The sequence below is a fragment of the Carassius auratus genome, chromosome 9 (assembly GCF_003368295.1).
Source record: "Carassius auratus strain Wakin chromosome 9, ASM336829v1, whole genome shotgun sequence".
Taxonomy (NCBI): Eukaryota; Metazoa; Chordata; class Actinopteri; order Cypriniformes; family Cyprinidae; genus Carassius; species Carassius auratus.
This window is the reverse complement of record NC_039251.1, coordinates 27,830,347-27,846,182: the sequence shown is the minus strand read 5'-3', so window position 1 is coordinate 27,846,182 and position 15,836 is coordinate 27,830,347. Positions and strand designations below refer to the sequence as shown.

Sequence of the window (15,836 nt, the reverse complement as noted above, 5' to 3'; positions counted from 1 at the left end):
GTGTTTGGAAGCTGTGACATTACCGTGAGGAAAAAAACATCCAAAACAAACCATGGCTAACAGTCAGATTCAGCGTATATTTATGATTCAGAATCAGATCCAGAGGCTGAAATTTAACAAGAGCAGCATCAGCAACGACGTCTCAATGTGAAATTCCGCTCCATCTAACGTCACACAGAGCCATACTCGAAAAAAACTTTCCGAAACTTGTGACAAACCGGAAGAGGTATTTTTGGAACAAAAATACTCCTTCAAACGTACAACTTAATTTTTGAAACTTTGTCCATGTTTAGCATGGGAATCCAACTCTTTAACAGTGTAAACAACTCAGTATGCATGAAATAGCATTTCACCCCCCCCCCCCCCATTAAATAACCATTAAGGCTTTAAGGCAGATGGAAATTTTTTTTATATTTTGTTAATAAGTGCAGTGTCCCGTGAGAGTAACTCTACTCTGAGTTAACACTGATGTTAATGTATCGCAGTATTTTAATTCCACGGCGCCAGAACTGCAGCTGATAGAATGTGTGCTGCAGCACAATACAATACAACATTTCTTCAAAAACAGATCGTGGAGATATTTTTATCATCCACGATCAAAAATCTTCATATCATACACTCCTACCCTTGGTAGAAATCGCAGACCGCAAGGGCACTTTAGAGTCGGACCTCAAAGGGAAAGGGCCAAACCCCTCTTGTGCACGTCACGCAGAACCTGATTTTACCAAGTGAGACATGTTCCTGGGACGACATCTTTGTTGACGCTGGAACAACATTGTGATTAACCAATCAGATTTGAAGAACCAGTTTATAGATTTTGTGAAGTTTATGCTTCAAATCACTGTTTGGTGCTTGTACATCAGTGTCATTCATCTATCATTTCCTCTGCTTTTAGGGATTATTCATGGTTAAGGTTAGGTTTAGGTGTAGGGATATGGTCAAGAATATATTTTTGGAGTAAAATGTTGTTCCAGGGTCAACAAAATATGCAATATCAGGACGTGTGCACGTCACTGGGGTTGAACAAACCCTGTACCAGAAAATTCCAAATGTGTTTCTTAAAGGCCTAGTTCTGAATTTCCAATGTGTCACACTTGATCCGTCACACTACATGTTGATGCTAGTCATGTCTTGCTAGTTTTGGTGTAAAATGTATTGACTGTTTATTTTCAGGCTTGGAGGAAATTACTTCAAACGTACATGGAAGTGTCTTTGATCAGCATACAAATTAGCACATTCAACCCAAAAGCACAATCACAGCTTTTTGAATAAAGTTTTCTCTCTCGTCTTCCTTTAGTCTGGTTTGGGCTACATTGCTCTGACTCTGTCCAACATGCACACACTCTTTCTTTGTTTGGGGGTTTGACTTCCACGTTGAGGCATATCCATTCTACATGACACCAAGCTACATATTGGCTTTAATTCTACCCTGCATTGTTCTGGTGTGCCGTTGCTTCCTTCTTAATCCATCTTCACCAGACTGACAAGAATCCTCCGGGTTGGGAGAGTAAACACAACTGTCCAGTCTCACAGCACCACCATTTGGTGACTAAGGGAATACCATGAAGGTCTGAGAATGATTACAAGAACAGCTATGTTCTTGGTGCAATCAAGGACTTATATAAAATGAAGTGTTAAACAGACATACATTTGGCAGTGAAGTGGTCAACAGTAAAGATGCTGGTCTTAAAAATCTCTAAAGTGAAACGAAAGTCAAAAACACATTCCACGTTACAATATGGAAAATTTTATAGTTGAGTATTTTGACTGGATGTTTGTGTTATGAGGTACAGTTTACACCAGCTGTGATCTTCTGTCAGAGGGACACACTAGAGCTCCGCCCACATCCACAAAATACCTCAAGACCTTCAGCTCTCGGTTTCTGTTCACTAAAATATAAAAGCCATCATTAATGTTTTGTTTTGATTTCAGAGTTTTATACCATAGATTTAAAACTCAGTTCTGTATTCCACAGCTTTTAGCCAAGTCAATTGTACTGAGGTATCAAATGTCTTCAACTCCTGGCTTAAGTTTTACAATTCCAGGCACTAAAATGACGTAACAAGTGCCTTGCATTATTGCTGCAGTAAGCCAACACCTCAGATGATCGTCCTCTGGGCATGATACTGTGTAAACTCAGTTTGCAAACTCCATGAGTACTGAGCACTAAAAAAATGACCAAAATTACATTTTATAATTGGAAACTGTTAGAAACAAAACATGTGTGAAATTGTTTATACTTATAAAAAAAAAGTTTAAAAGTAATATTTGTATGTCTGGCTATTTACACAGATACATGATACAAGTACAGATTGTTACAGTTGTACAGTATGCAATGCACGTGATGCAGATTAAAACATTTTTAGTTTCACTTTCCAGGTCTGACTGATAAGCTGTCGTTATATTGGATGATGTACTGGAAAGAAGTTCTGAATTGAACTTTTAGTCAATCAATACTTTTAGTGTTGTGAAAGCATGATTTATACATTCAACTTTATTTTACAAAATCAACTTCCAAGGTGTCATTTAAATAAAACTAAATATCTGGTATCTCATTTGTTGTAAATAAAATAAAAAATATAAAATAATAGGCATTCAAAACACATTATTTGGGACAGAAATGTAAAATAATTATTCCTTGCAACGTCTGCCTTCTAAGTTTGTCAAATGTGTACATCAGAAACTACACTGAAGGATTTTGAATGGTAAGAATAAATATAAGAAGTATAGCTATAAATGAAATTAAAATAGATGTTTTGATCCAACTTAAAGAGATCACTTGCTTCTCACAGCTGAAAAATGTGCCTCTGAAAAATACAGTTTTCAGGACCTCTTGTGTTGCGTCCTGATTGTCTTCACCATTCTGTCTGTGGATTGGCCTTGAACTTTTCATAGTCTTCCATTTTGAAGAAGGCGAGTTCTGTCTCATTGGCTGGGAGGAGAGGAAAGATTAAATGTGCACAATTGGCAAAATTAATTATACATAAAAATATAATGTTTAGTTTACCATTCTATGAAAATCTACAAATGTAATATGCACTGAATCTTGCTTTTACTTACCAACACCACATGCTCTTAACCTGCTGCCATCATGAAGAATCAACTTTTCATCATCCTCTAAACTCATTACCAGCTCGTTTGTCTGAAATCATCCAAAACAAACATCTTTATTGATACTAATTATAACAGGTTTACTCTTTATATATATATATATATATAAAATATATATATATATATATATATATATATATATATATATATATATATATATTCATTTTTCATTCATTTGTAGACTTTTGTGAAATAAAAGGGAAAGAATGAGCATGAAAGAGCTAAATCTGAAAAACTTGTCCAAGTGCAGCTTTTTTTCAATATTAGAAAATGTACGCCACAATATGTTGATCTGATCTAAGTTACCTTTGCTCCGTGTGCCTGGTGTATGATCTTCATTGTGTCTGCAACAACACATTAACATTACAGGATATTAATGTTACAATTGTCAATCTTGTCTGTTTGAAAAAATAAGTGTAGACTTACCATAGTCAAACTTCTTAAAAGGTGGAGGCAATCCAGCTCTTGTTGAAACATCTTAAACGAGGGATGTGTGTTAGTTAAGTTACCATTATTAAATGATACAGATGAATCATGTGAACTGTGCTTACAATGAATCTGCTGTCATCGTGTCTTACCTTGTTTAACAAATGTAATAAACTCCTCCGACGTCTGATCTAAATTAACGTCTTTGTAAACCACCGGTTTAAAGTTGCGATGCTCAAAAGAGCGAACCAGTCGCACAGTCAGAACCGCCAGATCACACATCTCGAGCAGATCACATTACACACTTACACGGATTACAGCGCAAAAGGTAGGCCTAGAAGTAAATAAACCTGAATAAAAATAAGGATAGCAGAGCAGACGCGACCACTACACTATTTTAGCGTATTTCTGTAATTATAACAACGTACTAATTTCGAAGCGATTACTTCCAGCACGTTCTGCGAAATAACGCAATTCTAGACCAACTTAGCCGCTACGTCGATCAGGAAACACCAGCAGCATCAGGCAAAAGCAATGGAGCTGCAGAACTATAGATACTTAGATAGTCAGCATGTGATTATTCAAGGAGGAAACAAAGTGGTAAAGAAAAAAAATACATGTTTCCACCGTCTCCACACTTCAAAACAAACCGTTATGTTTATATTCTAAGGTTTGAGTTGCCTTTCTGACTTTTTTAAGCACCATGTTCGTGATAATATATAGCCTATCTCTATTTAAACTTGTCAAAAATGGAATGCAAATATAATATCTATTATGATTTGGACACTATCCAATGGTATAAATAAATAATCCTCCAAGAATGAAATACAAGTAAAAATTCATGATCTCGAGGAATTATTCCCCGGGAACACATGATAGGTAAAAATTGATAGCCTGTAAATTGCTTTGGATAACAGTGTCTGTTAAATGCATAAATTAATTTTTTTATTTAAATATGGCGTAGCTCCACATTTTTTGCAAGAGTGGAAGATGATAATATTTCCCAGTGGACTGACAGAAAGTTGCTTAGTAGCGTTCAATGTCCTTGAGATGGACACACTGGTGGCATGACATGGACTGTTACTAAGTAGTTAACTATGTAACAAAACAGAAAAAAATACTGTTAAATCTGATTATAACTATGTGTGAACATAAGGCCTACATCAAGTGCTCTGTATAAGAGATCAGGGCCAGCATGTATAACTTGGTCACTTTATAAGTCAGCTGGTGAACCATGAAAATATCATTTCTGACTGAGATTATAAACAGAATATCTGAAGGTAATATGAAGATCAGTGTACTGTAGTTAATTACTAAAAAGCTTTATATGTATAACTATATTTGCGTCCGCAAGTCTAAATTGAATATGCTCAAAAGCATCAGGTTCCACAAACCTGTATTTTAGGGTGTTTTTCTCTTTTACGTACATTAATAGTAGAGCACCTTAGCTAAGGATCAGCTGTTTTGTCCAAACACCAAAATACAAATCATACACGTCAGTGTAAAGAACTTCTGTTGCAATGAGTTTCTTCTGTTTGACTAAGGAGGAAATCTCTATACTTGCACAATACTCTCAAATCTGGCATCCCTGGGGTGACCCTGTGGCCTAGATAAAAGAACCTACAATTTCGTGAATTTGATTGGCCATATTGCTCAGTACATGCTCCGTCAGCCAATGGAGTGCAAGGGGGCGTGGTCATGGGCGTGGCATCCGACACTACAGCAATCGTCTGAGAGTCGCGCTGCCATCACAACGGGTTTCAAGCACATCATTATAACCGACCGAAATATCTACAACCATGTCTGAGGTCAGTATGAACAAACAAGATGATTTTGTTTGATAAGAGACTATTTGAGGATTGCAATGTGTGATCCACGTGTTGTAATTAGAATTTTTTGTTAAAGAAAACTGCATAGTGCTGTTATTATGTGCACATGTAATGTTTAATGTTTCTTTTAATTATCAAGTCTTGATAATTAATAATCGAGAGAGAGAGAGAGAGAGAGTCACCTTTACAATACATGCAGTAAATAGCACTGGAGGGCATAACATTCATGTAGACCTCAAGAGAGCGCATGTCTGCATGGGTGCGGCGTGAATGTGAAGTGCATTATAATATAGAGCTACTGCGCGAGAGCTTTTGTCTTCCGTTTGCGCTGTTCCGTAAACGTTACTTTTGCACGCGCTACAGACTATTTTGATCGCTGCGTCGGGTTTTTACGAATCCTTATATGAATGATAACGCTCAAAAATCGTGTAGTAGGCCTTAATGTTGATAGCCTTTACCGTTCATTTTTTATTTATGCAAAGAGGCAAAAAAGTGAAAGATGATTTGCTTACGGCCTCCTGTGCTGTTTGCATAGACGAATGTCATATATACTTTTGAGTGACATGAAGGTCAGTAAACAATGACAGAAAATACATTTCGAAGTAAGTAAAAAATGTAAATGAAAAACATGAAAACCGCTGCATTCTGTTCCGTTCATTTACTGTCTTTCACTATTACTCCATACTGTTGCTCAACAGCAGGACGTTTAGGAAATGCTTTAGCACTAAAATGCTCTTTAGCAATGCTCTTTATCACTTTCTAAAATGTTCTTGGATCGTTAGAAGAGATTGGTAAAGTTATAAGTACATTCATTTAAGTGTTACAGCATGCGGACTTCACTGCAACACATTAAAACATAATAATAACCCAAACATATTATTTGACGTTAACGGTTCTTCTCCAGAAATACTTGTCAGTTGAAGGTGTGAGAATTTGGTGAGTATTTAGTCTTTATGCAGTGAAATCTGATAACATGTTGCCATGATAAGGCTGGGGTTTACTCGAGCACGTTGTGGTTGCTGTAACAGGAAGATGGATGAACAGAAGATGGTTGATAATGAGGAGCCTTGGTGTGCATGGCACGTAACTAGGCCAAAGAATCACAGACAGAGTACAGTGTGTGTGTGTGTGTGTGTGTGTTTGAGTGAGAGAGAGGGATGGAGTTTGTCCCCGTGATTAGAGATTTGCTAAAAACCCTGTTTATTGAGCGCTGGCCATTGTGCATGGTTACATAATCAGTTCATGTCACCTGCCAGCGTTCTGGAGCAAGGCCAAGAATGTAAAATAGCCATGACTAAAATCCTTTCAGTCCTGTTGTGTTAGAAATAAGAATGAGACATGAATGCAAATGGATGGAGAGGGTTTTACCCTTCTTAATCTGTTTTTTTTTTTCTTTCTTTCTTTTTTGGTTCACAATACAGAGTCTGTTGGGAGGAAATTCACTAAAAGTTAATATTCCCATTCTGATTTAAAGCTCTTTCACATCAAGGACAACAACTATAATGAGAACTAGTTATGAAGTTTTGATAATTATTCAAATTCTATTAGAACAAAATCAAGCAACTTACAGTGACGTGAGTGCTTATAATAACAGTGAGTGCTTATGATAAGGTTAAAAGGTTAAGTTGAGTTTTTTTCAAATTCAGTGTAAAGATGCAATGCCACATGAAAGCTAGATTAAAGTATGCCTGCTCAGACACATCTCAGCCCCTAGCATCAATCATATAGTTGTAATTGCTAAGTAAATGCATTAATGCCACCTCTGAGCAGCCTTAAACAGTCTGTAAAGATGCCTATATTCCACTTCAGAAGCACCTCTGTGCCATCTTTGCTCTGTAAATATAATGCAATCTAATCTACATATCGTAATAGTTATCTTTATAGATATATTCCTTGGTTTCAGTTGGCCTTTAGTCTTGCAGTTAAACTAATATTACAAAGTATCACCAGTATTCTACGAATCGCTTCTCAAGAGGTGAAACAAGTTTACAGTTGAATCCATTGCAGCACAGCAAAATGGTTGTGAGTTGTGAATTTGGTGAGATGAACGGCTCGCCGTAGATCCAGTTCTTTTACTGAATCGTTTAAAACACTCACACACTCCTGAGTCTGATGAACTCACTCACTGAACTGCAAATTAGCATAACTATCAGTTATGTCTCGCAATTGTTGTCTACATAAGGGTTGTGAAATTAATCAATATTCCTGACTGATCGTCCATCACTGAATGTATTTGTAGAGTGTTCTGTAAACTCATGTTGTTGGTTTTCCACAGGCTGAGTTTCAGAAAGCGGCAGAGGAGGTCAAACAGCTGAAAGCGAAACCAGCGGACGCTGAGATGCTGGAAATTTACAGTCTGTACAAACAGGCCACCGTAGGAGACGTTAACACCGGTGAGCTTTTCCGTATCAAAATTAAAGGGACTAAATAAATGTGGCCTGCGTTTATCTCTAAATCGAAATCGCAGCTCTTTAAACAAATGTGTGTGTTTTTCCAGCTCGACCGGGCATGTTAGATTTCACTGGCAAGGCCAAATGGGATGCTTGGGAGGCCAAGAAAGGTCAGTTTCTCCTCCCTACCAGCAGAGGGCAGTGAAATATAATTTTAAGTTTGTGTTTTATCAGCATCTTAACTTACAACACTGTAAATGAGCTCCAAAAGCAGCTCACTCTGTCTCTCTCTCTCTCTCTCTCTGTTTTTCTTCTCCTGCACTTTTCAGGTATGAGTAAGGATGATGCAATGAAGGCATACATCGCTAAGGTAGAAGAGCTGAAGGGGAAATACGGAATCTAATAGATGGAACCTATCATGGCCAGCCTGCCGTTACCTGTACTGTTCTCCCATAAAGTGCATTTAGGCCTCCAGCGAGTCCCCTCACAAGGGTGCTACAGTTAAGCTGTGGCATGCAGACTCGGTTCTGTGTGAGAGAATAGGCACATTCCTCGCAGGCCAAAACAAATCATCCATTAGTAAGCATGTAGTGAAAGGCTGATCTATGCAATGCCATAAAATCACTTTTTTCAAAAAACATTTTTACTTTGTATTTTCTTACAAACACTGACTAAGAAAAACGTGTTGGATTTCCTTTAAAAAGTTTGATACGTTTTTCTTTTGTTTGTATGTTTTTGAGACCCTGTGAAAGATTTTGTGATTAAACAATTGATCAAATGCATTTAATGTATGAGTGTTGAATTTATTTGTTTCAAGATGTATTAGTTCATTTCTGTAAAATAGCAATATTCTATTCTATAACTGAGTTTATATATATATATATATATATATATAGTTTTACTTGTCCATTATTCCTAATGCAATTGCCAATGCCTTAATTTTAACGCAGCCAGCACTTGATATATTATCAACGTCCTATTAGTCAGTAATTTGATTGCAGTTAAGAGGTAAGGCTCACGTCACCTGACCAGACATTTTACAAACACACAAGGGCTTTCAAATATTTCACTTTAGTTCACTGGGTTTGTGTGTACATATCAACATTAGGTTTTAATTGACCTATGTCCCCATTTTCAAAGTTTTCCACAGTTTCTATGCTACCTTATGTCTTCACCTCAGTCTGGAAAGGGCTCAAAGTCTTTTCGAGACTATAAATTGCATAATTATGTTTTGGGTCACAGTCACCCAAAAGGGACTTTGGCCTGTCAATAATTATGATAACCAGCAGTTTACAAAAAAATGTGACAATGGGATACTACACTGTTATTATTAAGAATATAAATTACAAATAATTAGTCACCTTTAATATATTTAAATCCCCATATCCATCATACATAGGCTGTCAAATTTCATTTTTAGATTTGTAATAAATAATAAGTCTACCTTTTATGGGTTTTCGTAGTGGATGCATTCTATATTATGCACATTATATTAAAGAATGCATATTATAAAGTTTCCAGGTAGTTTCTACGTTTTGTTACCTTCATATTGCAAACATAATAAATTATTAGTTGTAAAATAAGAAATCAAAATAGCTGATGTACTCTTTAATTAGATGATATTTTGCCATGAATAAGTTTTAACGATGGGTTTTTGTAGTGAATGCATGAGTATTCTGTGTTATGCATATTTTATTAATGAATGCATATTAACCTATAAAGTCAGACAGTTTTGTTACCTTCATAGCAACATAAAGAAAATTAGTTGCACAAAAAAAACTAGAACAAAGTTAACAAATCTGAAGAAACTCCTTACAGATGCTGGCTCCAATATCTGATTCGTAGTTACCGAAAACGTCCGTGACCGGAAAACTAAGGCGAATCTCCCGTGATCTGCGTATCTAAGGAGCAAGACGGGACGGGCGGGTTTGAAGGCTGCTTTTGCTGATCGACGTCAGTTAATGTTACACTAAAATTATACTGTACTTTCGACTGGAGTTGACTTGGCTTGCTTCTTCGTCTCTCTGCTTCTGGTCTGTGGGCTTTAAGGCACATTGAAATCAATATGACGGCAATAAAAATCAGGGTAATGCCTTTTAAATGTATTTTTTATGTTTGTTTGACGTTTATGTTATTCTTTAGAGTGGAACCTTTAATTTACTGGGAATGAAAAGACAAGATAAGCTACTTAATGTTTAATAACGCAAGTTCGACAGCGCCAAGACATGGACAAGAAAACACACAACTAAATGAGGCTTTTACATGGTTGTGAGAAGAGAAAAGTTAGTTATTTACTAATGCTTATAATCTCATAAAAGCCTATTCTTATTACACTACATATTTAAAAGTTAAATCGATTTTGAACACTTGAATTTTCCAGCAGTATATGGCAGTTTTCAGAGATGGCAAAACAGAAGTGCCTGAAGCAGAATTGCATGTTGATACAGATATGGATTCAGATTTCTTCTGATAACTCTGTTTCTCTCTAGGTTGGGGCTGATCCACGTGGGAAATCCACTCCTCTTTTTTTAGACTTATTTTGCCGCAGTCTTATTATCCTGTGTACATTTCTGTCTGTCATCCTCTCATCTATTGCGGTGTGTGATGGTCACTGGCTGCTTGCCGACCGCCGTATGTTCGGCCTCTGGTATTTCTGCTCACTGGAGGAGCAGCAGGGCTCTGTGTTGGGGTCCCAGAGTTTTAAAGCATCCTCTAACTGCACTAGACACCTGGAGGAGGCAGGGGTGGATGGTCTGGGTGTAGGCTTGGCGTCGTGTCGTTTCGTGATTACTCTGGCTGTGGTCAGTGCCATATTTGGACTGGAGTTGCTTGTGATGTCACAGGCCAGTGAAGGGAGGGATTCCAGTCGACGCTGGACCCTCGGGGCACGGCTGGTGCTGCTGGCAGGGGTAATGGCTGCCGCAGGAATTGCATCTTTTGTACTCCTGTTAGGGGCATTTGCAACGCTCCTTGGGTTTACTCTCACCTTCTGGTGTCAGTTCACTGCCACCTTCCTGTTCTTCCTCAATGGAATGGCAGCGCGGCACATCCAGCATATTGAACCGCTGCTGCCCTTTAGTGGACATCCTGACAAACTGTAGAAAGAAGGCCGGCACCAACAATAAACTCTCTAAAACTAAAATGGATTTTGAATAAATAAATAATGATTTATAAATAGTGAACTTTCTTAAAAGGTCTCAAAAAGGCCAATTGTATCAATGTTAATATTTGAAATTGCACTTTGCATTGTGTTGTGTTTTAGGGTTGAAGGAAATGTCTGTAAACTTAATAGAAAATATCCTTTAAGAAAATTACTGCAGGCCTGGTGTGCAAATAAATGATTTTTTTTTTTTTTTTTTTTTACAGCAGATTGTTGCATTCTATAATTTTTATTTGTGTTAATAATTTTTTAATTGTTTTTAATGTAATTAATATTATTGATGACCAGCAGCTGACAACTGACTCAAGTTTCATCTGTGAACAGTGCATCTTTATGGTTCATTTAATAAAGAATAACAGGTTATTTAATAAAGGAGCCTCACGTCTACATAATTAAACAGACTTTCAAAGTATTTTAGTACTTTCTTAACAAGATTTTTCTTTACATTTTTGTGTTTTACAATAATATTTTACAGGGAAAATACATGGATAATAGGTCTTCAAGGCATCATCATCAATATTTACACAGATATACAAGACAATGAAAAAATATAAAGGGTCAATGTCTTCTTTAAAATATGTTTCTTGAGGTTCACTTATGAAGGTAATTTTTTTTTTTTTATTATTAATGCAAAAACAAATATTTTTTTTTTTGCTAAACATGTTTCTCACCTCCCATAATGCTAGATTTTTGATGCTCAGTTTCCTTTTAGGGTGTGTTTACACTTGGCAGGTTTGGTTTGATTAAAAAAAAAAAAAAAAAACTCTGGTGTGATTTCTCTGTTAGTTTGGTTCATTTGTATGTGTGAATGCTGCCATCAAAACCTTGGTGCTCATCAAGAAATAAAGGAAACTTCCAAATACCCACACTTGTGGTCTTGTCCATCTGAGGGGCACAGGCACACAACAGAAAGTAAATGCTCAAGACTCTCCCAGACACACGGTGCGTTCCAAATGGGATATATCCCCCTCCGAAGTACACTTTGGAGTGAAAACAATCATGGCCGCCATTTTGAAGGGTCGTTCCAAGCCGAAGTGATCAAAACTGGCCACTTCAAAGGGCCCCTTCAGAATGAAGGATTTGAAGGGTACAACTGATGGACACTTCAGGCCCCTATGCTCCTTTGCGCTGGTTCGTTCCATGATGATGGCGCCTCCATGTGGGCACGGTATGATGGTGCTTAAGGGAACTTCAGGAAACAGCTGGTTGGTCCCCTACACCAGGGATCTCCAACCCGGCTCCTAGAGAGTTACCATCCTACAGACTTCAGTTCCATCCCTGCTCCAACATAACGGTCTGTAATTATCAAGTATCCCTGAACACCTTGATTAGCTGCTTCAGGTGTGTTTAATTGGGGTTGGAGCTGAAATCTGCAGGACAGTAGCTCTCCCGGAGCAGGGTTGGAGACCCCTGCCCTACACCCTTTGAAGCTCTCACTCTGGAGGGTAAACCCTTTGAAGGGATTAGGGCATAGAGATGAGCCCTTCCGAATAGAATGCAGGGACAGATACAGGTATAACTAGATGCCCTTTATTAGCAGCTGTTTCTATGGGCCACTTTTTTTTAAGCTGTCTGCTGTACTGGAATAGTCCAAACATGTCCATCAACACTTGAGAGCAAGTTTCCTGTGTGTCTGCAAAGTTCTGTGTCATGCCAAGTTCTGTCATGAACTCCAGTTGGCGCAGGCTGATGGGTCATTCAAGCAAACTGATGATATTTACGGCATTAAACTACTTGGCACAAGCTGATTGGTTTATGTTGTATATGCAGCCAGTTAGCTTGATTGTTTACAATTAAATGGCTGGTTAGCATCTACTAGAGCATTTCAATGGGGAAGCATTCCAACTTCCCCAGCTCCAACTGTAATCTGCAATGGGTTATTACATGTATATGTTATTTGTGCAGCATCAGTATGTCTTAAATACTCACAGCACCATATAAACACATGTAATGGCAGTAGCAAGTTCCTGTACTTGCTTTGCAGCAGCAGTAATAACCAACAGCAGCAGCACAGCAGATCTATTCTGCCAAGACCAAATACATTAACACATATAGATTACCATGCTAACATCTTCTGAGAGCTGTGATTGACAGAACTGTAGTTATACCCATGCATGTATAGTTTATCAGCAGTAGAGTTCAGCAGATGCTTTTTCTAAACTAACACAATTACTAAATTGTTTATTCTGTTAGATACTACTGAACAGACATTTATAAATTCATTCAAAATCAAAGTAAAGCAAGGTAAACACTTGCATTTTTACTGCATCTGAAACCACAAATAACCTATATTGTAGGCGACAGACAGTATGTGACAAAAGAAGTATGTCTGAATTCAAAATACTCATAAAAGAGGTAGCAAAAAGTACCAAGATGACCTACTACAACCGGTGTGATTCTGAAGTGTGCATACAATGGACACTTTACTATCCCATGAGGCCACGGGAGAGGATTTATGAATTGCAGTGAAATGATGCAACTGACTCTGGTAGGTCACATGACAGTGACTGTAGATGTATGAATGTAGTACATCCACATTAATTCATGATACACACATTCAGACTAAGAGTATATTTAGAACATACTCTTTTTACAGTCGCAAAGTAGTTACTTACTCAAAAAAGGTACCTACTCAAGAGAGTGTGCGATTTCTACACACGCTTGTGAACTTCACACCCATTTAAACGCTTGGATCAAATACAGGAAATACGTCATGTACTGTAAGTAGACAAGTGGTCAAGTGAAAAGACCACAAGTGTGGGTATTTGGACAAGCCCCTTGGACAGGCACGGTTGCGGTTCGACCGAAAGACATCTAAACAAACTAAAACAGGATGTGATGTCACGAGATGTGACAAAGGTACAGTAACTGGTTCTTTTCATCGTAGGAGCTACACTTCAGTCCAAGCATCAAAACTGGTCAGGCCCTTATAGCAGATCTTCATGTGTTCAGTGGAGGAAACACTGCCACTGTTTTGACTTCGTTACACATCCCATAAGCTCTTTGTGAGTTATAACCAGGTAAAAACAACACCATACAGTACCTACACATGTAAAACGAGCACATTTAGCCTAGTAAACAGCAGCTGTTTTAGATGTTTAGTAACTTCAGTTCTTTTATGGTCTGGACCAAAAGAACCAAACTACAAGTGTATACACACCATAAGACTTTTCAGAAACAGCCATTGTTTTGATTAGCCAACGTCATTACATCTCATTCCTCGGGTGCTTCTCATTACTTAAATAGTGAGGATAAGAGGACACACAAATTAGGAAATGAGATGTGCCTCTTGTCACCTCGCTGCTCACCACTTCTGGACGGCTATGGAAAGGTAAATTCTGTGTTCATGTTTAGACGTAGATGCAAATGTCTGTTAAAGCATGACATTGCATTGTGGATATTGCAGAAAAAAAAAACACTATTTTGAGGGAGGAGGACTTTTTGCAGTCTGAAAAGTATTTAACATTTGGTAAAATAAGCTTTTATGTCAAAAGATCAAAGAAAATGTAATTCTTGTAAATCATGACATCTTTAAATAATCTCACATATTGTGCTCTCACTACCTAATATTGATGTTTTCTCATATTTATATAATAAGTTACTTTCACTGGACACATGGATTTGTTTTATAATACTATAACACCACCAAGAACAGGCAGATACAAGACAAATACAATCTTTTTCATGAATTGTTTGTTATGGCTGGTTTGTTTTAGTTAATCTGAGGGATTGTGTGTTTATAATGGACTGTGGATGATTTTAGCCTGTTGTATTGTGGTTTGAGTGATCTCAGGCGGTGTTGGGTGCTTGTGGTCAGATGATCTGTGTGCTGGGACGTGTCAGAAGTGAGACCTGTGTCAGCGGCAGGCCACTGTTACTCAGGGAGCCGTGATACACCCTGGGGTCACCATGGAAATGCTGCTTCAGGCGCCACCGTCTCCATCGTCTTTGGACTTCATATTGTACCTGTGGAAAGTTAAAGGTCAACAGTTGTTAAGAATGACCCGTGAGACATTAAACAGAACAGTCCTGCTTTTTATGCCTCGAGCAGGATCCGATAATGACAAGCGAGTCTAAAACGTGCCGGAAATGTGTGATGTATTAAACTCAGAATGTCCCTGGAAAGCATAATCCAAGATAATTTGATTTGAATTTCGATTTTTTATTTTTATTATTATTCACTCACCTCTCCGTTCAAAAAACAGTACAGCAGTGCCACAATAAAACCCTGCAATATCAAACGCAACATGAAACAGAAGCAGAAGGCAAAGTGGATAATTTTATAAAGCCAGAGAGAATATAAATAACAAAAACAAGTGTTCAATAAATGTAATCTACAGTGTTTGGGATTCATTATTGAATATTTTTTCCTGTTCAATCTGCTATACCTACGAACATACAGTGCACCTATATAAATCTGTAAATCTAGATACTATATAACAAACCTCGGCTGCCTGATTGTTTATAATTACAAAATTGTCTACAGTATTCTCGCACACCTTTATAATTGAACTTGGATATATATAAGGTATCTAACGTCAACCGCATCTCTTAAAGCAATATATTATGTGTATAAATCACATGTATAAATTAATATGTGTATAAAATGTTTATCAACATATACATTAAACTCACGTAGGACGATGTAAATATTATATACTATAGCACATCTCAAATACTCAATTGCTTGTGTCATTGCAAAATGTAAATTATACTATCAGTGAGCTCTAATCTGCTGCATGTGCCATAAGGCATGGAGATGTTATAAACATTAACATCATTAACTTCTGTAAAGCTACTTTGAAACAATGTGTGTTGTGAGAAGCGCTATACACATTTTTGATTTGCTGTGACTGCTCCTGTGCGTATGTGTTTGTATAAAGAAGATATGTTAAATTGATATCATCACCTGTGTGGATG

At 37.4% G+C, this 15,836-nt stretch overlaps 3 protein-coding genes across 4 annotated transcripts; 2 read left to right on the top strand and 1 right to left on the bottom strand.

Annotated features, from left to right (window-relative positions):
- Window positions 1-1,727: 1,727 nt before the first annotated feature.
- c9h2orf76 (chromosome 9 C2orf76 homolog) lies at window positions 1,728-4,049 on the bottom strand. 2 transcript variants are annotated; one of them, XM_026272398.1, is made up of 6 exons: window positions 3,690-4,049; window positions 3,538-3,588; window positions 3,418-3,455; window positions 3,061-3,142; window positions 2,831-2,932; window positions 1,728-1,889 (listed from the first exon to the last, which is right to left on the bottom strand). In XM_026272398.1, the coding sequence occupies exons 1-5, from the start codon at window positions 3,817-3,819 to the stop codon at window positions 2,856-2,858; spliced, it is 378 nt and encodes a 125-aa protein (XP_026128183.1). In that variant the 5' UTR covers window positions 3,820-4,049; the 3' UTR covers window positions 1,728-1,889; window positions 2,831-2,855. The 2 variants fall into 2 exon arrangements, with proteins under 2 accessions (XP_026128183.1, XP_026128182.1); XM_026272397.1 differs by lacking the exon at window positions 1,728-1,889 and having other exon boundaries at window positions 2,176-2,932; window positions 3,690-4,048.
- Window positions 4,050-5,189: 1,140 nt separating this feature from the next.
- Window positions 5,190-8,538, top strand: dbi (diazepam binding inhibitor (GABA receptor modulator, acyl-CoA binding protein)). The gene is made up of 4 exons (XM_026272396.1): window positions 5,190-5,345; window positions 7,642-7,759; window positions 7,864-7,926; window positions 8,086-8,538. Exons 1-4 carry the CDS (start codon window positions 5,337-5,339, stop codon window positions 8,157-8,159), a joined length of 264 nt encoding a protein of 87 aa, XP_026128181.1. The 5' UTR covers window positions 5,190-5,336; the 3' UTR covers window positions 8,160-8,538.
- A 975-nt stretch (window positions 8,539-9,513) lies between these two features.
- Window positions 9,514-14,762, top strand: LOC113108953 (voltage-dependent calcium channel gamma-like subunit). The gene is made up of 2 exons (XM_026272394.1): window positions 9,514-9,842; window positions 10,246-14,762. Exons 1-2 carry the CDS (start codon window positions 9,822-9,824, stop codon window positions 10,855-10,857), a joined length of 633 nt encoding a protein of 210 aa, XP_026128179.1. The 5' UTR covers window positions 9,514-9,821; the 3' UTR covers window positions 10,858-14,762.
- The last annotated feature ends 1,074 nt before the right edge of the window (window positions 14,763-15,836 follow it).

Coding starts and splice junctions, on each gene's coding strand:
- c9h2orf76 (XM_026272398.1), bottom strand. CDS start 3,819: ATGTGTGATCTGGCGGTTCTGACTGTGCGACTGGTTCGCTCTTTTGAG. Junction 3,589..3,689: donor TATTACATTTGTTAAACAAG/GTAAGACACGAT, acceptor CCCTCGTTTAAG/ATGTTTCAACAAGAGCTGGA. Junction 2,933..3,060: donor GTTAAGAGCATGTGGTGTTG/GTAAGTAAAAGC, acceptor CTCTCCTCCCAG/CCAATGAGACAGAACTCGCC.
- dbi (XM_026272396.1), top strand. Junction 7,760..7,863: donor CGTAGGAGACGTTAACACCG/GTGAGCTTTTCC, acceptor GTGTTTTTCCAG/CTCGACCGGGCATGTTAGAT. Junction 7,927..8,085: donor TGCTTGGGAGGCCAAGAAAG/GTCAGTTTCTCC, acceptor TGCACTTTTCAG/GTATGAGTAAGGATGATGCA.
- LOC113108953 (XM_026272394.1), top strand. CDS start 9,822: ATGACGGCAATAAAAATCAGG. Junction 9,843..10,245: donor TGACGGCAATAAAAATCAGG/GTAATGCCTTTT, acceptor GTTTCTCTCTAG/GTTGGGGCTGATCCACGTGG.